This window comes from Aethalodelphis obliquidens, unplaced genomic scaffold, assembly GCF_003676395.1.
Source record: "Aethalodelphis obliquidens isolate GAN/ISIS:26980383/991018 unplaced genomic scaffold, ASM367639v1 scaffold88, whole genome shotgun sequence".
Taxonomy (NCBI): domain Eukaryota; kingdom Metazoa; phylum Chordata; class Mammalia; order Artiodactyla; family Delphinidae; genus Aethalodelphis; species Aethalodelphis obliquidens.
In genome coordinates, this window is record NW_020838032.1 from 2,042,743 (window position 1) to 2,070,328 (window position 27,586).

The 27,586-nt window shown below is 41.7% G+C and overlaps 1 protein-coding gene across 6 annotated transcripts in view; it reads right to left on the bottom strand.

The window, feature by feature from the left end:
- Positions 1–27,586, bottom strand: part of AOPEP (aminopeptidase O (putative)) — a 370,704-nt gene that overhangs the window by 111,734 nt on the left and 231,384 nt on the right. For all 6 annotated transcript variants that reach the window (XM_027094269.1, XM_027094272.1, XM_027094268.1 and 3 more), the window contains exons 8-11: positions 24,483–24,585; positions 23,722–23,829; positions 13,635–13,678; positions 6,308–6,368 (exon numbers count right to left, since the gene is read on the bottom strand). In XM_027094269.1, the coding sequence (XP_026950070.1) occupies positions 6,308–6,368; positions 13,635–13,678; positions 23,722–23,829; positions 24,483–24,585 (316 nt within the window). The remainder of the gene's footprint in view (positions 1–6,307; positions 6,369–13,634; positions 13,679–23,721; positions 23,830–24,482; positions 24,586–27,586) is intronic.

Sequence of the window (27,586 nt, forward strand, 5' to 3'; positions counted from 1 at the left end):
ATCCTTACTATTCACTTGGTGTCTAGTCATAGATTACTGTGAATGAGATTCAAATTCTTTCTGGAAATCAGGTTTTGAAAGGGAGAGAAAAGAAGGAAAGATACAGTGCTTTCATTTGGGGCACCAAAGGAAAATGTCTGCTGTTTCACAGTGCCTTACACTGTGAAGAGGTCAATACATTTGGAGAGTGTCAAATCGGATGTCCCCCAATAATACACAACGCCTGGTACAGACCTTCGATTACCTACTTCTTCCTGGGAGAATAGACTCTTCCTTCCCACATTTGTCTCTCATTTCATCAGAGTCTTTAAAGTTTTGTGGACAGGATGCTAATGTCATTTGGGACCAAAAAAGTTATATCCAAAGCATATTCATTTATAAGGGAATAAAATACAGTATGGTTGACTCGAGTGATTTTTATAGGTCACTTTGAAAGGATTCACAAGAAATGTGGAACTAATCAGAGAAATATTGGGAATCAGCATTATTGTGGGCTAAACTTGTACCCTCCGAATTGACATGTTGAAGTCCTAGCCCCCAGTTCCACAGAATGTGACTGTGTTGGAGACAGGGCCCATAAAGAGGTGATTAAAGGAAAATGAGATCACATGGGTGGGGCCTCATCCAATCGGACCCGGTGTCCTTATAAGAATAGGAGATTAAGACAGAACTCTCTACACACACAGAGGAAAGACCGTGTGAGGACACAGCAAGAAGGTGGCCATCGGCAAGCCAAGGAGAAAGGTCTTGGGAGAAACCAAACCTGCCCGCACCTTGATCTTGGACTTCCATCCTCCAAAACTGTGAGACAATAAATGTCCGTTGTTTAAGCCACCTAGTTTGGTATTTTGTTATGGCAGCCTGAGCTATTATGTGCACAAAGCCACAGATGCCAGAAATAAAGAAAATTAGGCTAAAAATGAAAGTATTTCAATAAAATCTCTCCTCGTCTCTTGTGACTGCCAAGCAGTATATCACTCTGTGGCGCTTGTGGGAAGAGGGGCCGTCACTTCGATGAACGCTAAGTGACAGTGGTGACTCATCGACAATGCAGGCCCTGCCCCAAGTGAGGACAGAGAACGTATCTCCAAGGATCCCTGACAAGATGTTTAGTCACTTAGAAATTGTTAATCTAACCACTGAACAAGAATGACAGCAAAATTACTAGGAGCCCAAAACCCACACCACATTATGGCCACGGCTATTATTGATATAAAAGAACCAAGGATCTCATAACACATATAATTTGAAAAATATGATTTCTCTGGAATTTGCAAAATAACCAGTCTCAGTTTTCTTGAATGACCATTAAATGGAGAATTTTTATAGACACCACTAAGATTAAGCATCCTAATGGGCCTTTAGGTTATGCTGATAATAGTACATAATCTGTGCTAAAAGAAGCCTACAAGTTATTCCTCTAACAAACCACCTGGCTTGCTCTGTGCTAAAAGCACATCACGGCCCCAACGACATGCAGCCTCTTGCGTCATGTCTTATCAAGTTTCCTCAATTTTGTGACTGCAGCATTTTTCCCTACGAGACTTCACTTTTGCATCATTTGCTTGTGTGGCCTTTGGCAACTTGCAGGTGTTTGTTTAGAAAGGAGAGGCATTTTCCAAGATGACACAATAACCTGATGTTCTAAATCCTGGGAGCTTGACTCCTGCCTATTTCTAGGACGCTTTATGTGATTGGCCATTACCCACCCTCTCTATCCCCATTGCTGCCACTGCTGCCCATGACTTTGCCATTGAAGGCTGCTGAGCGCTTTCCCCAAAGAGGAGCCCAAGCCATAGAAGGGCTGTGAGGTTCACCGGCGTTATTGTGTTACTTGTTGGCACCTTGGGAAATGGGTCACCTGGGAGTTGACATTAAGAACTGAAGAGAGGCTGGTAATTCGTTCATACCCTTATGAACGCCTGCTGTGAAAGCAGCATCCGACCCCTCACCCATGCATTATGATCACCCATGCCATCAGAGCAGATTGAAGGGCGTCTAAGGATTGGCCAGCTCCATCTTTATCCATACATGTGACCAAAATACAGATGATTTCAATGATATCTATTCAGTGAGGGATTTTAAGGCATTATGCACTCAGATTTTAACTCAACTAATAGCTTCAGAGCATCACTATTCAATACGAATATATGCAAGCCACATTTGTCATTTAAAATGTTCTAATTGCCACATATAAAATGTAAGCTGTAACAGCTAAAATTCATTTTAATAATATATTTTCTTGGGTATGTATACATTGGGTTATAATGTATCCGAAGTATAATCATTTCAACATGTAGCCAATATTTTTAAAACTTTAATGATATATTTTACCTTCACTTTTTTGTATAAGTCGTCTAAATCTGATGTGTTTTCATAGTCTGTCTCAATTGGATGCTAAATTTGATTCAGAAATGCTTGGTCTGAATTTAGATTTCATAGAATTGACAGTTGAAAAAGTGGATTCATTCACACACCCATGTTGTTCCAAACCATGACAGTATTATTAGATTTTCAATTTAAATTTAGATTATATTAAAATTAAACTTCAGCTCATAACTATTTGGAGACTGATAATTATGATTGGGCATATGCCTAGCAGTGGTGGAAAATAAAGTTTAAAAAGGTAGCTTGGGGCAGTTCTGCTGACAGCCTCAAACAGCAAGCCAAAGAGATTGTTCTAAATGGGGAAAAAGTTTCTGGTGAGGAGGGATGTAAGCTGTGTTTGGGGGAAGATTCACTTAGCATTGATGTAGATGATGGATGGAAAGGGTGACAGCTTGGTGGCTAAAAGAGCAACTAGCTACTGCACTAGTCCAAGCAAAATATAATGAAAAAGTGGGGGAGGTGCTAGGAAAGGAAAGAAAATTATAAATTTACATAAGGATATCAGGTAATGTGGGCAGGAAATCAAAGAAAGGGAGGAGTCAGAGAGTTCTGTAACAACTAAAATAAAGAAGTAAAGAGGAAGGGCTGGAGGGAGAAAAGTTATTTCTAACGTATTTGCATAGAAATGTTTAAAAAAAAGATTGGAATATATGTACATATGGGCCAGTAGTGGGAGGAGATCTTTGGGCAAACATGAAAAGAAATAAAAATCTATTTATAGAACTGTCAAATTAGCAGAATGGGCAACTTTCTTAGAAATAACGTATACTATTCCAACAGTCGGGAGGGTCTGAGTAAATTAAATTATGGTACCACTTATTAGAAAGCTATGCAGCTGTTAAAAATCATTGCTCTTGAATTATATCAAGGGATATGGGAAATTGCTTAAGATATATTTTTAAATGAAAACCTTAAGTTTGGATGATAAGATTCCGTTTTTTTTAAAAGGATATACATTTACATAGTGTATAGCACAGAAAATGTGTGGAAGGACACATACCAGACGTAGATTATCTCTGCAGAGTAAGACTGAAAGGGGCAAGAGCTTTTATGTTTTATACTTTGGTAGTGCTTGAACTTGCTACAGAGAACATATCATTTTTATTTTTGAAAAGGGAGACCAGTAAAATGACTGAAAGGATTTCTATCAAAAAATTATCTCTGGGTCATTTTAATTTTCTTATTACAAACTTTTTATATTTCAATATGTAGTACTTCTATAGTCAGAAAAAAGTCATAAAAGAAATAATCTATAATTCCAACGACACAATCAATTTTAAGTCTGTTTGCAAAGTCAAAGTTTATAGAGTTGGGTGTTTCTTTAAAGAGGTTTGGATCCAATTTCTTTTACTTCTTTGGGGTTCATGCTTACTTTTATAGCTGCTGAAGCTATTTCCACATTAAAAAAAAATGATTTCCATTCATGTGGGCAGAAAGGAAAATGGAGGCCAACCCCAAGGCAAGCCTTCCTGAGAGAAGACAAAAAGCCTCTGTAACCTGTAGAATGAAAACTTCACCAGTAGAACGTGACTCTTTTGTCGTGAATGACTTCAATTGCTGGTGAACAGAAATTTTCAATGAGAACAAAGAGCATCAGAACGATTTCAGTGCTCTGGTTGTCATTCCAGGCCAAACACACCAGTAACTTTATATCATAATGATGGGGACAAAGAACAAGGTGTTCCATTCACTGTGAGGCTCCTGCAACAAGAGGGCGCAGAGTCTTTCACTGAAGTGGAAACGAGAAGGAACTCTCAAGGAAAGCGAAAAGGGCTGCGAGCAGGTAAATCACCATCAACTGCATAAATAATGGCAGAAAATGGGTGAAGAGATGAAAAGATGCCGTCTGATCATTCACCAATGGAGAGATGTGCGCTAAATCAGGGTCTTTTCTGTCTGACACTGTTGTTTTTACCGAACAGTTAAGCACCCAAGGAAATACCAGTTGGGTCTTAAATACAATTTATAGCCGGGTTGGCCTCATTGCACCTGGCTGTGTTTTGACAGCAGGTTTCGTCAGTTTATAGCGGAGATGCTTGTCTATGCTATAAGCTGTCACTAATGCAACTAGACCTTTGGAAAAAACGTACCGCTCAGAGGCAAATCTCTCCCTTCCACGCACCCCTCCCCCTTTTAATGAAAAGCAAAAGCCTCCTGCTGGTGGCAAAGCCTCTTCTTCTTCAGGGGAAATTAGAGCCTCCTGGGAGCAAGCGGGTCAGCCCCAGTGCTGCAGCCCGAGTGGGGTGCGCCTGCTTCTGGGCACTCGATTAAGGACTCTTTCTTTTCTCTTCCCTCGGGGCTAACTGTTGAACACAGTGGCCTTGTTGTTCTGGGCCAGGAAATGTGGGATTCTGCTCTTTGAGCTCCCAACTCTTCCCAGCTTCCAGGCCCTGCTAAGAATGTCTGGAAGCCTTGCAACAGCCTGGCCTAGGAACACAAGGCAGACGGCTTCGCGGGATACCCAGCCCTCACCTCAGCCCCATCGGAGACAAGAAGAGCAAGGCTTGGCTATTTAGGTTCAGACAAACCTTAACTTTGTTTCCCGGGAGTTTTGTACTCAGCTAGTGGCCTGGTTTGGAAGCCACTGACGTAGAAATCACAGGAGCTCATTATAATATACACGAGTTGAAAGCACTGCCTCCCAGGACCAGGTGCTGCCTTATTCCACCCATTTTGTTTTGCGTGTTTATTCTTCACTGCCAGAAGGACTGGGCCAAAACACAAACAAGTTTTAACAGGTGACATGCATTCCCGAACCGAAGGCAATGCGTCCTTTTTAGGAATGAGCTCATGGTGGCTGGTGGCCGACATTTCCCCCCGTGTGGTAGAACAGGACAAAGATGTGAGTAGAGGGATGAAAAGGTAATGGAGAACAGCCCCTTCTGGTCCTTAATTTCATGGTTCACAGACCTTCATTGACATTCAGACACTCCCAAGGGGAAGCTCATATAACCGGTCATGAAACCAGAAACGAACAGGCTAACAGCGCTGCTTGCCTGGGCCCGGGGCAGAGTTTCTCACCACCTTGGGGGTCCACTCCCAGACGCTAGGGCCCACTATGATGGGTCTGCAGCTGCTCCGGGGGCCAGCCCAGGCTGGGAGAGTTGCAGGCCTACAGGGTCCTTTGACCAGCCACATCCAGGACGCCACCCTCGGACTTCTCAGGGCCCAGGCTCCAGCTAGGGTCGGCCCTCGGGGCTGCCCTTCAGGCTCCGCGAAGCACAAGACCCGGGGAGCGCGGAAGGGAGAGAAGGCTCCAGGCTGGGTGATCCCCTCGCAGCGAGGGAGGCCTGGGAACCGTCTCTCCCTCAGAGTTGCCCATGGGCTGAAAGGGAGGGAGAGAAGGAAAGCTGAAGGAGGGATGGGTCCCGGTCCCTAAGGCAGAGAAATGAATCTAAACTGCTCCCTCAGATGAGAAGAGCAGCCGGAGGTAGAGATGCACAGCCAGGGGAGGAAGTCGAGGGCAGCCGCACAGGGGTGATGACGGAGAAACTATGGGTACGCCCGGTCCGAGGGACGCGGCAGGCAAGCAAGCTCACGCGTATGTGGCTGCATCCAAATGGCAGAGCTCGAGGCCCGATGGCAGCATTGACCTGCTGCCGGGTGACGCCGCCCAAAGTATACGCCACGCTTTGCAAGACCTCATTTAACACTCAGTTCAGGGTCAACCAGAACGTCCACCTACAGCACCACGCTCACTAGAGGCAGAGGCCTGAGGCACACATCACCGTGCAGGCCTAAGCGGGTGGGAGACCATCATTTTCCTGACTCAGGGATATTCCAACTCAGCAAGAGGATTACTTTTGTAAGTATATACAGATAAATCACTGTCATGATGGATACACCAAATATGAAAAGCAAAGTACACAAGCCTTACTGTCCTCCACAGACTCTCGGGAAGCAGTTATCTTAAGCACACCTGTGGTATTCCGGAACTCTCCAGCCAGTCTTGGAAGATGTTTTCAACAGACAACTCAAGCCTTTAAAAATAAAACAACAACAACAAAAAGTAAAGGACTGAAAAAGTTACAGAGCACTCATTACACAGAATGGTTCTAACTGTTCGGGCACATCACCGCATCAATCTTCCAGAGAAATCGGGAGAAAGCGCAACGCTGTCGCAGGTTAAAGTGAGGAGGGGGACCCGGTCACGTTCAGTACAGCTCCTCTCCAGTCAAAGGGAGTGCACACAATGAAATCTAAGAATCAAAGGCACACCACAATAGGTGCTTTTAATGTCTTGAGAGGAACTTCGTGGTTGGGAGTGCCATTCAAGGAGGATAGGGCATGTTCATGGGACACAGCAGGCGTGCCTGCTTCCTGGAAAGAGGTGGAGTAAAGTGAAATCTGAACACTATAGCACGTAGCACACCAAAATGAAATTCCAACTTTATGGTGACCATGGGCTACAGCAAGCAAAAATGATACAAATCATTACTGGAGCCCTGAGAGGCTCACAGCCATGGAGCACACATGGCTTCTGCTGCTTGTTTTCAAGCACGCCTTCGTTCTGCTTTATCTGAAATATTATGATTGCTTGTTACGTCTGATCCAAAGGAAGCTGAAATCTTTTGGTTTCATGCCCTGCTGATTTAAATACTCCTTAAATGTACTAAGTGTCCAATATTTTTAGGCTCAGCAGACTGTCTTCCTGAAGTTTAAGCCATTCCTCCCCGGCTTCTAGATAATTCTTGCTCATGCCTAGTCTCTCTAACCACAGAGGCCTTCCTGGAGCCTCTCCCAGGCTGTGTGTGTCATACCCACCATGCTTCCTGTCTTCTGTGGCACAGCGTCCGTCAACAGTTTGTGACTGCAATTGATTTGGTTACTTGACTTTTAACTCTCTCCTCACTGGCTCAAAGCTCTCTGAGACCAGGGTCCAAGTCTGTTTTACTCACTTCCCTAAACCCAGCACTTAAAACAGTTCTTGGCATAAGAGAGGATCCCCATAGATACTTTTTATTTGCATGAATGAAAACACATTTCATTGTTGACTCAATAAAGATCATTCCTTTTTAAGTTACTAATCACCTTTCCCAGTAGGATATTCCCAAGTTGTTACGCTCTGTATTTTTTTTTAATTTTATATACTATATTACATATATGTAATATTCCCTCCTCCCTCCCTTTGGAATTGTAAAGAAGTTGTGCAAAGATACAATGCTGTCTGCATTAGTTAAGGTGCTGAAGGCCAAGTACTCCCCTCACACCTGTGCTGGTTGGGCTTTGGGCTGGACCACAGTGAGAAGGGAGGGAGGGAAGGAGGGGGGTGGGCTTGGGGAATACGGGGCTGACTGATACTGTCCCTTCCTTTGCTTCTCCACTGAGAAGCAAGTCACCTGTGTGCCTCTGTCTTCCCTGCCCAGGGCAAAAGCAAAGTTTGCCGAAGGAGGCAACTGTTGCTATTTCAAAACAGAGAAAATACGAAGAGGGAAAGAAACCGGTTTGGATTCATTTTCAAGATGATGCCCACCTGTGGGATGACCAGGCAGGGAAGAGGCCAGAAGTGAATAAGGGGAAGGTGACCACCTCCCTAGGCTGTCTGCCCAGTTCCCAGGTCAGCGGAATTACTGGCTGTGCCTCTATGAAAGGCCAGGTACCACCATCCCTGGGCTTTTCCCCACTATTTCTTGTCATCTAACATCACCACCCTCAGTGCAGATGGCCAAGTCCCCTCTGTAGGCTGTGAGAGTGTGGAAGTGTGTGAGTGTGCTCACGTGCGTGCATGCGTGTGTGCCCTCAGGTGTCTGTGTGTGAGTGTGTGTGCACATGCACGTGGGCTGGGGATGGGGGCGACGAGAAGAGAGGAGGCATCTCTCAGAGCACCTTAAATCAAGATCATGATTCTTTCTTGGTTTCTTGGGCTTGATTTATTTGCTTGGCCATGGAAAGAGGCACTGGAAATGCCCTCAACTGGCATGACTGATCTGCTAGGAGGAGGAAAGTGGGGCAGAAGGGCCACTTAGAGAAGTGTCCAAGGAGACCTGAGGTTGTTTTATTTTCTAGTGACATTGGTGAGGCTGGAAGGTAAGACAAATCTTGTAATTTCCACTGAAGACTATGCTCAGTGGAAGGCCTGTTCTTGTTTGGAACGAATGCAAACCTTCTGCACCTTTGCCTGGCACCCGGGTGGGAAGGGTTGCTGCCCCGGGGTTTGAGCGGCTGTGCAGGCCCTGCTGGCAGTCTAAGTTGTTTGCCCTGATTCAGAAGCAAGGGTCCATTTTCTTCCCTGTCCTTCCTTCACTGGTGCTTCTGTCTAAGCAGCTCATTCATCTACTTCCTTTCCAGCCAAAGAGAGACACTCCTGTGTCCAGGGCCCTGGGGCCAAAAGCTCCCGTCACCCATCCTTCAGGTGATACCCAAGAAGGCAGCAGCAAGTGTCCGACTCGGAACTGAGCTTCATTGTGCCGCGGATTCTAGGAAAACGGGCATTCTTAAACCTGCCACAACTTAAGACAGAGAATTTAGAAAGGATTTAGAAAAAAGCAGTAGTGATGATCAAAGGGCTAAGCACATTGGACCCACAGGGGAGGTCAAGGGAACTGGGATTAAATATCCTGAAGAAGAGAAGTCTGGGGAGTGACTTCAGAGCCATTTTCAAGCGATTTTTACAAAAGATGGTGAACAGCTGTTGTGCATGTCCACGGAGGAGTGAGTAAGAGGACAGGGACATAAATTTCCTTCAGGGAATTTTAGCTTAAAGACACTTCCTTAGCGGTGGCATGGCGGGGGGATGGCATGGAGGAGGGCGGGGGCTGGGGAGTTGAGTCCCGGCATGTTACTAACTGAGGTTCAAGTCTTCACCGGAGAAGACTGAGAACAGGCAAAAGCTTCTCTCTGCGGCAAACATTCGGTGGATGTCTATCAGGCGTGAGGTTCTGTACAAGACCAATATTATTATCCCCATCTTAGAGTTGAGCAAATAAAGGTCCAAGAGACTGAGGGCCTTATGCAGGGCCTCCTAGATGGTGCTTGAAGAGCTGGGATTCAAACTTGTGTTGCCTGGCTGCAAAGCCCTCGCTTTTCTTTCTGCGTTTAATTCAGGAAATTAATCCACAATACATTGGTTCACGATTTATCATGCAGACAAGCCTGCAGGAGGAGAAGGCCTGCGCTGGCTCTCACCAACGCTGACTTCTTGTTCACATCTCTCCTGCTGAAGGTAACCTGGCCGCTGCTGCGGTTGCCCTGCGTGTCCATCCCTCAATTACAGTTCCAAAGAGATAGGGAGACTCTTGGGAGGGGCAGAAGCATGAGGACAGGAGAGTTCATTGTTTAGCTGCATCCAGGAGCAAAAGACACTCTCCTGTGAATGAAGAGAACCTGTGTTTCCAGATCGCTTTCCCCTGGAAAGGTTCAATACATCTTATAACCATTATCACTTCATTCCTCATAATATCCTCGTGAAGTGGGTGTCAATGGTTGTGCGGCTTTTTAGGAGATGGAGAAACTGCAGTATAAGAAGACCAGTCAAAGTCAGCCCAGGCTAAAGAAAGGATCTCAGTTTCTAGACTCCCAGTATCAGCACAGACATCAAACTGCACTGATGCCTGTTTACAGATTCCTAACGTGGAATGAGATGTTAAACTATGAGAGGAAGATCAAAGCACTAACTCCATCTGCCAGAAACAATTTTTTAAGGTAGTATAAGTAGCCTTACCTCCCAAGGAAATTATGGGAGACTGTTTGAAAATGCTGAACTTTCAGGAAAGAAATGGGCTGTATGTTTTATGAAAAAATATGTACAGAATTTTGGCTGTTTTGATCATAATTACTGAGATGACAGTACAGGTGAATTTTTAGGTCTGAGCTTGGATATATAGCAGTGGTAAAGCTGAAAGCTGACTTTTTCAAATCAAGACACTCAGAGTCAGAGCCAAGGGTGAATTTTTCCCCTCTGAGATCATGTGGCTTAAATAATCACAACAGACAAGCAGAAGCATTTCCACTTCGCTGGGATCCAGAACTTACAGGAAATTACTCTTCTGCATGTCTGATCACTATGGAAATTGATTTTATACAGATAGCTAAAAGTACACAGACCCACGACTGCACGCCCTCCATCTCTGTACTAGTGAGCGGTACTTCTGCCTCATTACTGAGACCTCCTGGGTATCTGGAACAGCAAGTTGTTTTACCCTCTGGCAGGAGAGTTCCCTTGCTGTACGCCTACGTCCTGAAAGGCAGCTCTGAGTTTTAGGAGTGGGGTCTCCGGACCCTGTGACCTCTAAATGTGGTCACGTGTAGTTAATGCTGCAAGGGAGAGAATATGCTGGCCATCCTGCACGACGCTGGCTAGAGAAATAATCTGTGTTTAAGGCTGCGAAAGTGACCAGTTGCTCCTCTCTTCGTAATATTACAGTACATAGAAACCGACCCGGGCGTGCGAGAAAGCAGTATTGCCTGTGGTGTATTGCTTCTTCGGTTGATCTCTGGGGTGGAGTGGCAAGGATGGGGAACTGACTATTAACCAGATCTGCTGCTTGTGCCTATCAACTTGTTGCTGATCAGGAGAAAGGTCTTTATCACTCTTGGCTCCGTCTTCGGCCTCTCGAGATTCTAAAGATCACATTCTATCTGCGCCTCTGAAGGAAAGCGCAAGGCCCGGTAATGTTCCCAGGAACTGAGAGAAGATGGAAAGAATTGGGGAAGTACAGTTCTAGATGGATGAAGGCTTTAGGAGCTTCCATGCTCAGGGTCTGAGACAGAAAATGCTCTTGTTCTGGAATGCAACTTACATTCTGTATGGGTTTTTAAATTTTAGTAATTTACGTTTATAAGTTCCCTCCCTATGTGGCGGGATGCAAATAGTGTATGCCTCAAAGCTTTACACGTGGTTACTTCTTTTCTTGATCAGAGCAAGTCATTTGTGCTTGGGTAGATAATGAAAATTGCTGAGGTAACAGTTACAAACGAGTACTCCCTAGCTTCGTGGGGGAGGAAAAGTACTGAATTAAAACAAACACGTGAACGCACACACACAAACAACAATAGCTGATGAGCAAAGAGAGAACCCGCAGCTGTTGGTACCGCTGGAGTATCAGATGGGCAAGGCATGTTGGATATGGTGCTGTTCTACCAGGGCAGACAGGCACCCAGGATTTGTTTGAATCTCCTTCTAAGCACTTCTAGCTTTTTCCTTCCTTGGTCTCATCAGCATTTAAACTGAAACCTCACACTGAAGACGTCTAAAACATGACTTCTCATCTCCGCTCTTCCACTGCAAATACCCTCCCTTCCTTCCCTCTGCCCCATACTAACTCCTGAGACCAAATAACTACCAGCTGGATTTCCAGGGCTTCTACACTCAGCACGTAACTAAGTGGCCAAGAGAGAAAGGTCAGCTCACGCTGGACTCCTCTTTTCAGCTTTCACAACCAATCAACCAAGTCTTAACTGTGGCACCTCCGGAATATTCCTGAGATCTGTTCGTACTCTCAAAGCCCACTGCCACCATCCCACCCACGGCTCCAGCTCTGGATCTCTTGAGTGAACTACTGTACCGGTCTCTAATTGGTCTCCTGACGTCTAGTTCTCCCCACCCCCATCTATCTTCCATGCTGCCCCCCCCGAGTATCTTTCCAACCTGCTGACGGCACTTCCCTACCTAAAACCTTCAGTAGTACCTCTGGCCTGAAGGCTCGAGGCTAGGACTGCTGAACTGTATCTCCATGCACCCAGGACTCTGAAGCTCACCAGAGAACCTCCTACCCTGAGTCATGACCTGTGTCATGTACATCTTCGTCTTCAGAAGTTGACCAGGAGCTCCCTGAGGGCTAGGCATAGAATTGATTCCTTTCTGTTACCTAGTGTCCAGCCTATAGTCTGGTAAGGGAGGTGCTCAGTAGAGGATGCTAAAATTCATCAAAGCAAGAGAACAATGGAAACGCAGTATGACACAGACGTGCCAGCCCCAGGACCCTAACTGGCTGGTCTAAAGTGAAAGACTGTCCTGTTCGGAACAGCTCACGTGCTTAACAGATGTGCCTGAGGATCGGTTTGCAATGGAGCCAAAGGTTGGAAGCTCCAGGGGTAGGTGTGGGGCCTTTGGAGACCTGGATGAAATTGGTACAACATGCCGCACAGGCAAAAGGGTGAACAGTCTGCTTTAATAGCTGGATTTGATTCTGAGATTAGTTGGCAGGAAAGAAGATGTTTCAGTTTCAAAATATATTCTAGTATACTTGCTGAAATACATTCATTGTAGCAATGAAATCTCCTTAACGCTTCAGGAGAATTTTAAAAAGAAGCTTAAGCCTGCTAGCGAAAAAGTGATCCTAACTGGGCAAGGCGTCCTCTCAGGGGTGAAGGTTGGTGGTTGTGGCCACCATTCAATGGAGATGCTGCTCTTAACTTCCACAATCACAACAAAAGTCTCTTTGTGGGTCCACAAAAAATATTCGCAATGATAAAATCCAGGTCCCCCAGAGCCAGAGGGCTTGGGGCCATCCAAATAACTCCATAACCTTATTAGGAAGAGGATGAAAAGAAAGAAGACCTCCAAAACTAAAAATGCACTTTGTGGCTTCCACGAAAATTGCTGTATTTGTGTCCTGAGAAGTTCTTCTTAAAGAATGCACAGTCGTCATTCAGAAACAGACTTTCGTAACAGCCTAAGGAGGCAATATACAATTTCTATTCATTTTCTTTTTCCTTTTTCTGTATTAGTTCCTAAGGAAACTGCTCCATTCTATTAGAGGACCTGAAAAGTTATTTCAGGGCAAGTACAAAAGAAAAGAAAAATTCTCACAGGTAAACTGTTGTTCTTGACCTTAGGAATAATGGCTACATCTGATGTGATTTTTTACGTGAAGAAAACCCATATGTTTACTTTAAAAAAAGGAGGATGGTAAATCTGAAACATTTCAGACATTTCAAAACAAGCCACCCTAACTGTTAGAACTTTTCTGCCCTCCATTCTTTTCCACAGCAGCTGAGGCCACAGAGTGTCCTTGGCTTGCCTCCTCTACCACTTTCAGGACTCCTGACTCTGGGGCTCCCCTGCTGCGTGTGCTGGCTCCCAGAATCCACACTCCCAATATTTCTAGACCTAGTTGATCATCCCAGGACTCCTGCTGTCTGCGGAGGTCCCTCCTCTATTGAGAGAGGAAGATTAAACTTTCTAGGTTGCAACTTGCCAAACAATGGCAGAGTCATTTTTAACATTAAAAATAAAACTGCGCTCCAATAAAGATGTTAAAATAAATAAATAAAACTGGGCCCTTAATTCCTAAATCGGTCCTCACCTTCTTTCTTCTGGGATGCTCTCCAACAGCATTTGAAGGAAATCCTGGAATAAGAAAAAGACAAATCATTAAAGATGTCCATCAGTAAATAACCCTGCCCAGAGTCACGCCAGGGACTGAGCGTTCCCAGCTGCTGACAGCTCACCTGCTAGGGAAGGTAGGCCGATACTGAATTATTAGGCTATATACTCAATTTATTAATTTACCAGGGCTTCAATCCAATCAGTTACAACCACAAACAAATTGAAAAAAGTAACGTTTGTTATTTTGACCTAACCCAACGGTTTATTTCATTTCATGTTTCACTATTTTCAAAAGGCTGGCCAGAGCATAAAGCCCTATCCCTCTCTACTTAACCATGCTCTACTCTCTGTGAGCTCTCCCTGGATATCCTATTACACACTGAATAATCTCAACTCTGGGAGGCTAGTAACCAACAGCTTTTTTGCATTGCTCTATAGACAATAAAGACGAAAATCAAGGCAATTAATATCCCAGTGGAGGAACAAAGATGTCACAATTCCAGAAATCGTTCACGGGCCCTTGCCTCCATCTGCAGCCTCTTCTGGTGCCACTGTGCAAGTCCTCAATTGTTTGACATTTAAGATGTTTCAAGAATAGATTTTTTTTTTTTTTTAATCTAAAGGCATGACTTACACACAAACCCATTTTATCCTTTATCATGGAAAATTTCAAACACATTCAAAAGTAGTAAAAAAGCATAGTTACCTTCACGTACCCATTATCCCACAGCCAATCTGCCCCATCCACTTACCTACCTCCTGTATTATTTAGAAGTTAATCGCAAACATTACATAATTTCACCAGTCAATGTTTCAGTAAATATCTCTAAAAGATAAGGCGTCTTTTAAAACATAACCACAATACCAGAAGACCTAAAAACTATTCACACACGAATGTTCAAAATCACATTTATATTTAATTTGCAACTTGTGTGTTGTGACCAATCTTTTTACCCCATCTAACTCTGGAATCTTGATTTGGTCTCAACTAGGTTTGTCAGATAAAATACAGGATGCTCAGCTAAATTGGGGGCATATTTACACTAAAAAGTTATTTGTTCTTTATCTGTTATGGGGGTTGTACATTTTTATTTGCTAAATGGGTAAGTCTAGTGTCAACCCTCCCCCATCTGAAGGTTTGATAAGATACATTTTGGATAAATACAGAACACGAAACAAACAAGAACAATGTTTAACTTTCTAGAGGCTTGATATTGAGCAATAAATAAGACCTATACATGAAGGTTTTCTTTCAATAAATTGAAAATAACCCTTCAAACTGGTCCTTTAAAGAGGGCACATGTGTAAGCCCAGATGACCAAATATGACACTGCTGAATGAGCATCCCTCCAGACTGAAACGCCCACCCCAATCAAGTCTGCAGATCCAGGGTCAGCACAGGGCTCTGATGAGATCCATTTAACTCAGAGCGTGAGGTGCCAGCAGCAGTGCAGACCGTCGTATTACAAACAGATGGAATTACACAGGAATAGAAATCTGCAAACAATTTGTATGACAAGGGTGTTCTTTTACTATCATGGCATTAAGCACAGCCGTCACTACATTGGTGAAGCCAGCCATCACTTCCTATGTGTTTATGGGTGGCTAGGTCCATCTCTTCCAGAGGCAAAAATCTTTCTATTAAGAGCAGTAGTGAAAGATTTATTTCTTGCAACTTCTGTTCTTCTAAGACTCTACTTGCCTATTGCTGCTTCACCCAAAATAGACAATACAAATACAACAAAACTAATAGTAAAAACATGTAACAGTCCATGCACCCCAATGTTCATAGCAGCACTATTTACAATAGCCAAGATATGGAAGCGACCTAAGTGACCACCAACAGATGGATAAAGTCTTACTCAGCCATAAAAAAGAATAAAATAATGCCATTTGCAGCAACATGGATGGACCTAGAGATTATCATACTAAGTGAAGTAAGTCATACAGAGACAAATACCATATGATATCACTTACATGTGGAATCTAAAAAAATAATACAAATGAAATTATTTACAAAACAGAAACAGACACAGAAAACAAACTTATGGTTACCAAAGGGGACGTGGGGGAGGGATAAATTAGGAGTGGGATTATCAGATACATACTACTACGTTACACACTACTATATATAAAATAGATAAACAACAAGGCTCTACTATATGGCACAGGGAACTATATTCAATATCTTGTAGTAATTTATGATGTTAAAGAATCTGAAAAAGAATATCTGAATCACTTTGCAGTACACACCAGAAACTAATACAACATTGTAAATAAACCATAGTTCAATTAAAAAACAAAACAAAACATGTATCAGTCAAAATGGAAGGGGACAACCCCAAATAGAATAATGCACCTGCAGTGGGTATATTGGGAAAAATAGCAAGGGAAACAAAAGCAATATTTAGAATGCAAAAAAGTATTCTTGACTGAGGTTCTTAGAGTCATTATTTTTATTATTTTAATAATTATTTTGTAAATAAAAGTTGAATTAGAAATTAATTTTTCATAATCTATTATTAGATTACTTTGCAGATATTTCATTGGCTTAATGACAGAATTCTTGCTTCTTAAAAATCCAAGTACTGTATTTATAATTTCTTATAATTTTACTTCATTATCTTCTTATAGTCCATATCAACTTATCCCACATTTGTCCAGTAATTTATGCCCAATTATGTGGGGGGAAAATTACATTAACTCAATGGCAAGGGGGAGAATTTAATTGCATGAGAAGCAGGAAATCCAGAGTTAACCTTAATTCTGCCCTTTTGCATTTTCCAATTACAATTGGATCTTTCTTTACAAAACTGCAGGGCGCAATGTTTCAGATTTTGTGTGAATACAAGAAAACTGCAGGAAGTCCCCAAGAAACCCTGCTTCATTTTTTAAGAAAGATAACTGTCCCACTTCTTAGCAGGTGGCCATCTGCCTCTTCCTGTCTCAGAGCTGAGACCTGCAGGACACACAGCAGCTAGCTGAAGGCTGCCAACCAATGCTGAGGATGATGGGTCTAAGGGATCACCCTAGGTCACAAAAAACCAATACCTCAAGCATCTCTAAGACACGATGCCTGTATTTCCACAGGCTATGGGAATGTTTGTCTACAGTGCTAGACATTCTCTGTCCTATGCTCCATCCAATGCAAGAAGACACTTGGTCTCATCCAGGCGGTCTTTGTATCATCAGTGGAATCAACTCAACTGGCCCTTTGTATTCCTTTCATAGACATAATCTTAACCACAAAACGCTAGTTCTCCTGGTTCTAGTCATAAATTGGCATATACTCCTGGAGTGGATTCATCATAGAAGCCTTTCCCCATTCTCCACAACAGAATGTTATAAAAAGAAAGATGTCTCTTATGATTATTCCTTCCCTTACCACCTCTTTTCAATTTTCATCTGTCTTCACTCTTCCCTTCAGCATGTTGGCACTTTTATAAAAACAACTTACAAATATCAATTGGACAAGGAGGGTTTTCTTTCAAGGCTGATTCTAGGATCACTGACAGGATCTAAGACACTGACTTGATCTAGGATCACTGACAAAGTCAGCTAGCAACAAATACTAGGGGTCCCAGTTTCTCACCACTAGAGTATGCCTGAAAAAAATTAAAGCCAAAGACAAAACCAACAACAACAACAATCCTGCCGTTTTGACAGTGGGTCGGGGTGAAATTTTATCTGGATCCCTGACAATTATTACAAGCCCACACTCTGGTCGAAAAACACATTCCTTGGGAATTTTTTTTTCATTTTTTATTCTCCTAATAATCTATATACTAATCAGGTCAGTCCCAGACAGCTTATTTTGATTATCACCTAACAACACTAAATAAAGCATTACAATTAAAAAAAAACGACACCGATTTCGGCACATGACGAATTTGGTAATTATTTTTTAGTCCTGGTGAAAGTATTCAACAAAAAGCAGGCGCATGTGGAGTCTACTGGATAAACTGACACTGGCTTGATAATTACCCAGGTTTAGGGATTTCTGTCAGACGTTTTATGAGTAATTACTATGGTCATAGGGAAGGGGGAGGTAGGAGAGGCAAAACAAACAATCAAAATGTTGAAATAAGGACAGTGTTGGCAGCATAAGAACTGAAAAGGAACGAAATGGTCAGGAATAAGTTATTGTTAAACTCAAGAGAGCAATTTTAGTTGGGAGGTAGAAAGATGATAATTCTGAAATACTGGGCAGATGGGGTATTCGGAAAGAAAAGGATTCAAAAGTAAATTGGAAAAAGAAGAAACTGAGGAACTTCTGAGTAAAGAAACTGAATCATGGTCTTCCTCATCAATAACTAACTAGCAATATAAACAAAAACACAATCCATTAAAAAAAGTTAGCAAAAACTTCACCAGCAGCGTCCAAACACAGAGAGAACACAGCTTGTGGCATAAACTTCAAAGAGACAACTAAAGAAGAAACATAAGATTCCAACACAGCCTCCAACCTTCCCTCTGTACCACCCCCTCCCTCAAGCTTAGCAGGAGTGGTACTGATGAATTGCCCAAACCCCACAAATTCTCACAAATACCCACACATTTGGAAAGAAACAGGAATATCTTTATTTTTCCTCTCTTTTTGACTGTGAAGGGACTGAAAAATGTTCGCTCAAGTGAGATGAGCAAAACCTGGGAAATAAACAACCGAGGATGACACTCTCATGAACTGTATAGGTTCTAGGGCTCCGAGCTGAATTGGAAGAACAATATTAATTGAGAGAGTACCTGCAATGGAAAAAAGTGGCACCCAAATTAGGTGAAGAGAATCTTGGCTGGGGACCTTTAACAAAATTTCAAGAGTTAGTGGAGCCAAATTCTTACAACAAAGGCTGTATACAGCTCCAGAGGAGCTCTTCCCCTCCACCCTCTCCATGCATAATATCCAAACTTCAAACCGTAGCTCAGAGGGGAAGAAAAACACTCCTAAGAGAAGTTGCAAAAGAAATCAAGGATAACGTTCCAATACATATGAGAATAAACAGAAGGTCAGGACAGTGCAACTCATGCTGAGAATGAGCCAGAAAAAAAGTATGGCAACTATGCAAACTAATACAACAAAAACCCACCAAAAGAGAGAGACAGAAACAAGAAGCATAGCATAAAAGACAAAGAATCCAGTCTTGAAGAAAACATAATCCACGGCACAGAAGAAAATTCTCCACGAATGCTTTACACTAAAATATAAATTAAAAGAAAATAATAGGAACATAAATTCAGTAAAATGAAAGCTCAGACAAGATGACAAAACAACTAAATGAGAGGAAGAGATTTCAAAGCAAAGGGAATAAATTAGGAACCAAAATAATACCACTATACAAGCATTAATAAAACAGAAACATCAAGAAAAAGAACAGCTATTAAAGAAAAAAATTAATAATTTTATAATAATAACATTAATAAAAAATAATATTGCTTGAGATAAACATACACTATAAAGACAAAAGCAACTAGAAAATAACAAGTACGGAGGACAAAGATGACATAACATACAGATAACCAGTAACCTTGAAATTCAGAATCCCGCAAGGGAAAAAAAAAAATGAATGTGTTCAAACATACAATTAAGACAATTTTACTGAAAGAAGGAAGAATAGATTCTGAGTCTAAAAATGCACAGTGTTTTCCAGGAAAAAAAACTGATGCAGACTCACGGACACCAAGCCACTTTTGATTAAATTACTAAACATCAATGGTAAAGAATTCTTCTGTCATCTGAGTGGTAGAAAGAGAAAAAAATAGACTGACTTCGAAAGTTTCAACAGCAGTATTTAATGCCAGAAGGCAGCTGAGCAATAGCCACAAAGTTCCGAGGAAATGAAAGCATGACCCAAGAATATTATACCCAGACAGTTTGTAATTCAAATATAAAGGCAACAGGCAAACATTCTCAAGCAACTTGAACATCAATTTGCCAACTAAATTTAGCCAAAGAAGAGTTGAACCAAAATAAAGCATTCATGAATACAGAAGCGTGGTAAAATGACTGTTAGTGAATACCGAAATCCTTTACATACAGAGCTAGGACTATGCAATGTGAAAACTACATTGTAGTAACAGCACACACCATAAATGATATAAACCTCTTAACTATGTAAAAATATGAATTAAGAACAATCTAGAATTGGGGGAAAAGTAGTTGAAGTACATAACTACTGGTTTCCTCATCTTATACATAAGAGAAAAAACTGATGCTTTCTAAAAATAAGATATATATCTAAAGAGAAAAAAACTAACAATTTCAATCTCTTAAAGATTTTCTGTAATTGAAGAATCTTTTAGGAAGTGATCTCTCTTATATTTATCTGAAGTTCAAGAAAGTCTTTTATATTCATCTTAGTTTCTTTTTCATGTGTTAAATCCAAGTAAAATAAAATTTAAAACATTTCATTAAAAAGCACATATAATATAATCATATTTTTAGAAAATTATTTCTAAATATGTCTTTGTAACTATACATGTGTGTACAATCATACACAAACACACATACATATGTACTATATACCCATATACACATAGATACGTGTATACATATCATACATAATATATAGAAAGAAGAAAGAAACGGAGTGCAATTTCTAGAATGGTGTTCACCTAATATTAATTATAGGTAATTATGGATGGTGAGATTTTGAATGATATTTTATATTCTTCTTTGTACTTTTCTGTACTGCTTATTACATTTTTTTATAATGAGTAGGTGTCAGTCGGAAAAGCAATAATTTCCAAACTTACTATGGGACTGGCAGAAGGACGACTGGATATTCACATGCAAAAGAATGGAGCTGAACCATCTACCTCACACTATATACAAAAATTAACTCAAAATGGGTAAGAGACCTAAATATAAGAGGGAAAATACAAAGTCCTTAGAACAAAACATAGGAGTAACTTTTAATTAGGCAAGAAGATATTTGCAAATCATATATCTGATAAGGGACTTGAATCTAGAATATATAAAGTACTCTTATAACTCAATAAAAGACAACCCAAATAAAAAATCAGCAAAGGATCTCAATAGACGTTTCTTCAAAAAATATATACAAATGTCCAATAAGTCCATGAAAAAATCCTCAGCATAGTTACCAGAAAAATGCAAATTAAAACCACAATGAGGGCTTCCCTGGTGGCGCAGTGGTTGAGAGTCCGCCTGTCGATGCAGGGGACACGGGTTCACGCCCCGGTCCAGGAAGATCCCACATGCTGCGGAGTGGCTGGGCCCGTGAGCCATGGCCGCTGAGCTTGCGCGTCCGGAGCCTGTGCTCCGCAATGGGAGAGGCCACAACAGTGAGAGGCCCGCGTACCGCAAAAAAAAGACAAAAAAAAAAAACCCACAATGAGATACGACTCACACTCACTATGATGGCTATTATCAAAAAAAACAGGAAAAAAAAAAAAAAAAAAACCAAAACAACAAGTGTTGGTGAGGATGTGGAGAAACTGGAACCCTTGTGCATTGCTGGTGAGAATGTAAAATGGTGCAGCCTGTGTGGAAAACAATATGGCAGTTGCTCAAAAAATTGAATACCACATAATCTAGCAATTCCACTTCTAGGTATATATTCAAAAGAATTGAAAGCAGGGACTCAAACAGATGTTTGTACACTAATGTTCACAGCAACATTATTCACAAGGGCCAAGAGGTGTAAATAACCCAAGTGCTCATTAATGGATGAATCGATAAACCAAATGTGGAATATGCATACAAAGAAATATTGATAGGAAGGAAGGAAGGGAATTCCCTGGTGGTCCAGTGGTTAGGACTCTGCACTTTCAGTGCTGAGGGTTCAATCCCTGGTCGGGGAACTAAGATCCCACAAGCTGTGTGGTGCAGCCAAAATAAATAAAAATAAAAAGGAAGGAAATTCTGATACATGCTATAACATGGATGAACCTTGAAGACATTTCGCTAAGTGAAACAAGCCAGATACCAAAGGACAAATATTGTATTGTTCCATTTGTGGGAGGTACCTAGAGTAGTCAAACTCAGAGACAGAAAATAGAATGGTGGTTGCCAGGGGCTGAAGGGAGGAAAGAATGTGGAGTTATTGTTTAATGGATACAAGTTTCATCTGGGGAAGATTGAAATGTTCTGGAGATGCATGGTGGTGACAGTTGCACAACTATGTCGATGTATTGATACTTAATGCACTAACTATACACTTAAAAATGGTTAAAATGGTAAATTTTCTTATGTGTATTTCATCACAATTTAAAAGGTTAAAAAGTAAAATTAAAAAAGAGAAATGAGGTACTGATACATGCTACAACATGAACCTTGAAGACATTAAGCGAAGTGAAAGAAGCCAGTCCCCAAAGGCCGCGTATCATATGACTCCATTTATACGGAATGTCCAGCATAGGCAAATCCATAGAAAGTAGGTTAGTGGTTGCCTATGGCCGGTGGGAGGTGGAAATGGAGCAGTGACTGCTAATGGGTGTGGGGTTTCTTTGGGGGGTGATGAAAATGTTCTGGAATTAGAGAGCAGTCACGGTTGCACAACTTTGTGAATACACTAAAAACCACTGACTTGTACACTTTAAAAGGGTGAAATTTATGGTGTGTGAATTATATGTCAATAAAACTGTTATGAAAAAACAATAAAGCTATAATTCAGAAGAGTTTAACAAAAGTAAAATTGAACAATTTGGTGGAGGGAGCACTAAGTGTTCCATGGGAAGCGGGTATCAGAGCCTCAGAAGTCACAGTAAACCCAACACTCCTTCAGTGCGGCAGTATCTTGGCGAGAAGTGGTTTGGGCTATTCAGTCAACTGATCATATGAGACTCCTGAGCCAGTTTTCAAGCTGCCTTTCCAAATACAGGTTTAGGAATACCGCCCCTCCCCTCAACCAAAGAATAAGAAGAGGGTAGAGACACGGAACGGGTATCTAGTTTTGTCACACTCATGCTATTCCTTGCACATATGTTCAGATTATACACGTACATCCTTTACATCTAACATTGTGCACAGTTTGACTTCAAAACTGTATATGAGCACAACTGTCAAAAATCAGAAATACACATCAGTCCAATCTGCGCTGGGACTGCATCCTTTATTCTCTATCAGCTACGAGCACTGTTTTCAGAGCCTCTCCCTCTTTGTTAACTTTCTTGTTATGTGCAGCTTGGCCTCACGTCCCTATAAACTGACGGAGTCTCTCTCCGACAGTTTTGTGGCCAGACTGTCTGAATATTTCAGTGTATCTTGTCTTTAATCTATTTGTTTATCAAATATATATGGTGTATGTACTGTGTGCGAATCATATGCTAAGTACTGGTGAAATAAAGTACTAGTACTTCGTACTGGTGTGGCCTTGTTGAGCTTATACACAGAATGGAGGAGAGGGAAAAGAAACAAATGGACCCGTAAAGGAAAATACAATTGTGAAGAACGGTGATGGCAAGGAAGGCAATGAAAAAGGCAAAGGTTAGAGAAGAACTGGGTGAATGTGTATCTGCTCAGCTGGAGTGACTCTGAGATTGTGGCACTGACACTGAGACAAAGGACAAGCAGCCAACCTTGGAAAGCTCATTCCAGGTGGAAGGGAGAGCAGGATTGTTTCGTTTTTGTTTTCCAGGTCACTTAAGGTGCAACTACCCACATCACTGTGCACAGGACAGCTTTGGGTTACAGTCTGTCCTAAACTATGGGGAGATCACCCTCTCGGAAACAACACTTCCCTGTGTCCACTTCATTAACTTCCTATCTTTCCTATTGTATTAAAACAAAAATCTTTTCCCTGTTTTTTTTTTTTTTTTTTTTGCGGTGCGCGGGCCTCTCACTGTCGTGGCCTCTCCCGTTGCGGGGCACAGGCTCCGGACGCGCAGGCTCAGCGGCCATGACTCACGGGCCCAGCCGCTCCGCGGCATGTGGGATCTTCCCGGACCGGGGCACGCACCCGTGTCCCCTGCATCGGCAGGCGGACTCTCAACCACTGCGCCACCAGGGAAGCCCTCCCTACTTTTAAACATTCACATCATCTAGTCGCCACAAGCTACACCTCCTCCAATTGTATATCGTGGACTCACAAGGACTTATAAATTACCTGGGAAAGAATCAGCTGCCCATGAAATTTGTGCACAAACTTTCTTAAAAATGAAAAATAGGTGTCATCTCCAAGTCTTCTGGCAAGGAACCGGAGAAGGAAATAGCCCTAAAAGAAAGGAAGAAGAAAAAAAAAGATACTTATCATGTGTTCGTCAGAAAAATGCTTACAAAGTCAACTCTAACCTACCCCCCAGCACCTTATGCTCATCTAGAAAGTTTGGCCTGACCTGTCCCAGGCAGCCCTTTATATTCTTACCAGTAAGGTCGAGTCTGGTACTTGAGGATCAACTACTCTGCTTTCAACTGATCTACTAATGGTATCACCATCTTGTTTATCCTTGGCTTACGTGAAGCCTGGAGGTCCATCATGGACCAAAAGGGAAGAGAGACCCAGCTCCTCTCTCCCTCAGCTATCAGGAAAGGCCTTTACAACTTAGAATACTTTTTAAAATCACTCCTATCTTCTAGGTGGAACCTGACAGCAATTTTAAGAGTCTGCTCTTCAAAGCTGACATGAAGCAGGGAGAAGGGAGGTACAGGGAAGGGAACAGTTCGGCTTCCTTTGATTCGTGCCTCATTATTCGGGTATGAAATGCTTTAACTATTGGACAATCAGAATCTGCTCAGTCAAATGTCATTACAATGTTGATGATTTTTTTTGTTTTGCCCCAACCACGTTACTAACCTTCACTGTTTATATGTAAGATCTAAAAAGTGCTGCACCATAATAACTGGCTTCTGCCACTCAGATATGCTTACCTTTAAATAATGAACCTGCATGAAGACCTTATCCGGATTGAGCCCGTGTTTGATGACAGAAGATCCTGAGTCACTCACATGGCCAGTTTTCTCTTTATTGGGTCTAAAATGATGCAGTAAAATTTTCTTTAAGTATAGCATATTCTTAACTAATTAGACCATAATATCGCCTTATTTCTTATTTTCAGAGTTGCCAACAGCGTCTTAATTCTATTCAATAGTACCAGGTATAATTTAAAACGGTTTACGTTATAAATGCATATACTGAACAGGGAGGGATTTATATCTGGGTTGGCAACCTGAGGTTGGCTACTGGCAGCATTCTACATCATCTTATCCAAGATTAAATCTTGCCAGACCCTCAAGGAATCTCAGCTCCAACATGAATTATTTAAGAAACTATACACTTTTCTTTTGGTGGGAATGTTGGACTGGGAAATGCAATGGAAAATGTAGCTTTACTTGGAAGAGTAAAGAACTTATATCTTTTCCAAAAAATTCTGAAAGCCCCAATGTTATCTACTTCTCTTGATTTGCATTTAGTAATTAAGGCTCCTTTAAGAAATATTCATACTCTAAAGCCATTTTAGAGCCACAGAAACAGAACAAGAAAAGTCACAGAGGCCTATGTTTTTAGAACAGGTAGAGACATTAGTAATCACATACTTCAACCTCCTCATTTCACAAATGAGGGAAACAGGCACACAGAAATTAAGTCTGTATCCAAGGTCTCACAGCTTGTTTTGATTCATGGCGACATTAAGGATTGAAACCAATGATGTCTCCTTATTACCTATCAGTGGTTTCCATTATGCTCTATGGTTTTAAATATTTTTAAAAATTCCCTTAATAAAATATAATTGTGTTACAGTGACAATTCAACAACTAACTAAATTCAAAGTAAGTGACAAGGTATTTACAGCTTTTAGCTGTTCGAAAACCAGTCACTTATTGGACAAACATTGAAGAGCATGTGCTGGGGTGAGGGGAAGGCAAGGGTTGACAGAAGGGCTGGCACATCAGAAAGGCAAGGGGTTATTTTTATTTATATATATATTTAAAGATTTTTTTTGATGTGGACCATCTTTAAAGTCTTTATTGAATTCATTACAATATTGCTTCTGTTTTATGTTTTGGTTTTTTGGCCGCTTGGCATGTGGGGATCTTAGCTCCCCAACCAGGGATCGAACCCGTACCCGCTACACTGGAAGATGAAGTCTTAACCACTGGACCACCAGGGAAGTCCCCATTTTTATTTATATATTTATTTTTTGTTGCTGCTGTTTTTAAACTTATTTGAGGTATAGTTGACTTACAATGTTGTGTTAATTTCTGCTGTACAGAAAGTGATTCAGTTATACACATATATACATTCTTTTTCATATTCTTTTCCACTATGGTTTATTACATAAACTATGAATATAGCCCCCAATGCTATACAGTAGGACCTTGTTGTTTATCCATTCTATATATAATAGTTTGCATCTGCTAACCCCAAACTCCCAATCCATTTGTTCCCCACCCCCCTCCCCTTTGGCAACCACAAGTCTGTTCTCTACGTCTGTGAGTCTGTTTCTGTTTCGTAGACAAGTTCACTTGTGTCATATTTTAGATTCTGCATATAAGTGATATCATATGGTATTTGTCTTTCTTTCTGACTTACTTCACTTAGTATGGTAATCTCTAGATCCATCCATGCTGCTGGAAATGGCATTATTTCATTCTTTTTTATGGCTGAGTAGTATTTTATTGTATATATAGCGAGGGGTTATTTTTAAAAGGTAGTTAGTGTTACAAAGTACACAGCATTTGGAATCAGAGAGGCCTAGTGTTGACTCTCAATCCTACTCTTTACTACCTGTTACTTAGTAGCAGTTTACTTAAATTCTCTAATCCTCAATTTACTCACTTGCAAAAATGGGGATAACCTTACCTCTCTCCCCAGGTCACCCGGGGAATAACTGAATTAATATAGGCAAAGCCCTTAGCAAGGGCTGGGGATACAGAAATGACTCAATAAACTTAATAAAATTTTCTAAAGTTAGCAGTAAATATTGCTAAATTCAAGGTTGGTCATCTGATGTTAGAGGCAATAGATTTCAATGGTTCATCCCCTTAATCCTATATGCCCGCAGACACAAACATGGAAGGGCGCTGGACCTGAACGGCAGTGCCTGAGGATGACCCAGCTTGCCAAATCAGTCCCTTTGCAGTGTGCTGTAGCTGCCAAGCAAAGAACCCCTGATTAAGTCCCTGCTGAATATTCTAGTACGTTATCTCAGCAGACACAGGCTCAGAACCAGCAGATACCTAAAAGAGAGACGATGACGACCAGCCACTAGAGCTAACTGCATAGTTTGAATTTTTCTAGTTGATCCCTGACTTACAGACGTGACCATACTTGCAGGAATAACTAGTTAGTCCCTTTCATCTTGATTTAAGACTCCATTGAAAAGCATCAGCTTTATTCCTGCTCTCAAGTTTGTCCTGGAGTTGAGTGTCTTTAGAAAGAAAGCCATGCTGGTTTTGATAGGAAAGCCTGCCAGACACCTTGGGGGGAGGAAGACTTCTCAGTGTCAACCTGAATTCAAACCAGTTTTCCCAGCCCCAAGACAGACAGAGTTGCTGTGAGTTTCTTTTGCCCTTGAGCTCTGAATGGAGACTGTTAGAAGGGGAGGAACACAGAAGACCAACCTAAATCCCTGCTCCAAAGGCTGGCTTCCAGGCTCAAGTTTCAGATGACGACTTTAGTTGGTGCTTTTTTCCTCTGACTAAAAATGTCCTTCCAGAAAGTATCTCTCTCTTACTCTCCTCTTCCACCCTCTCCAAGCGTTCAAGAAAATTCTTTTACGCTGACAGCATCCAAGGCAAATGTACAAGTCCCCAAGAGATTCCTTTTAAAGTAGACATGGTATGGGAGAGGGCAGTGCCCAGGCGAGCTTCGTGAGAAATCGAAGGGGGCGGTTTTTATGAGGAAAAGATACTCCACAAGTGGAAAAAGCGTGGCTTCCATTTCGGTGCTATTCTGGTTCTCGTGATACCACTTACTCCATGTCTGTGCAGGGAGACAAAGCACAGAGAGAAAGCAGGAAACAAATGAACTA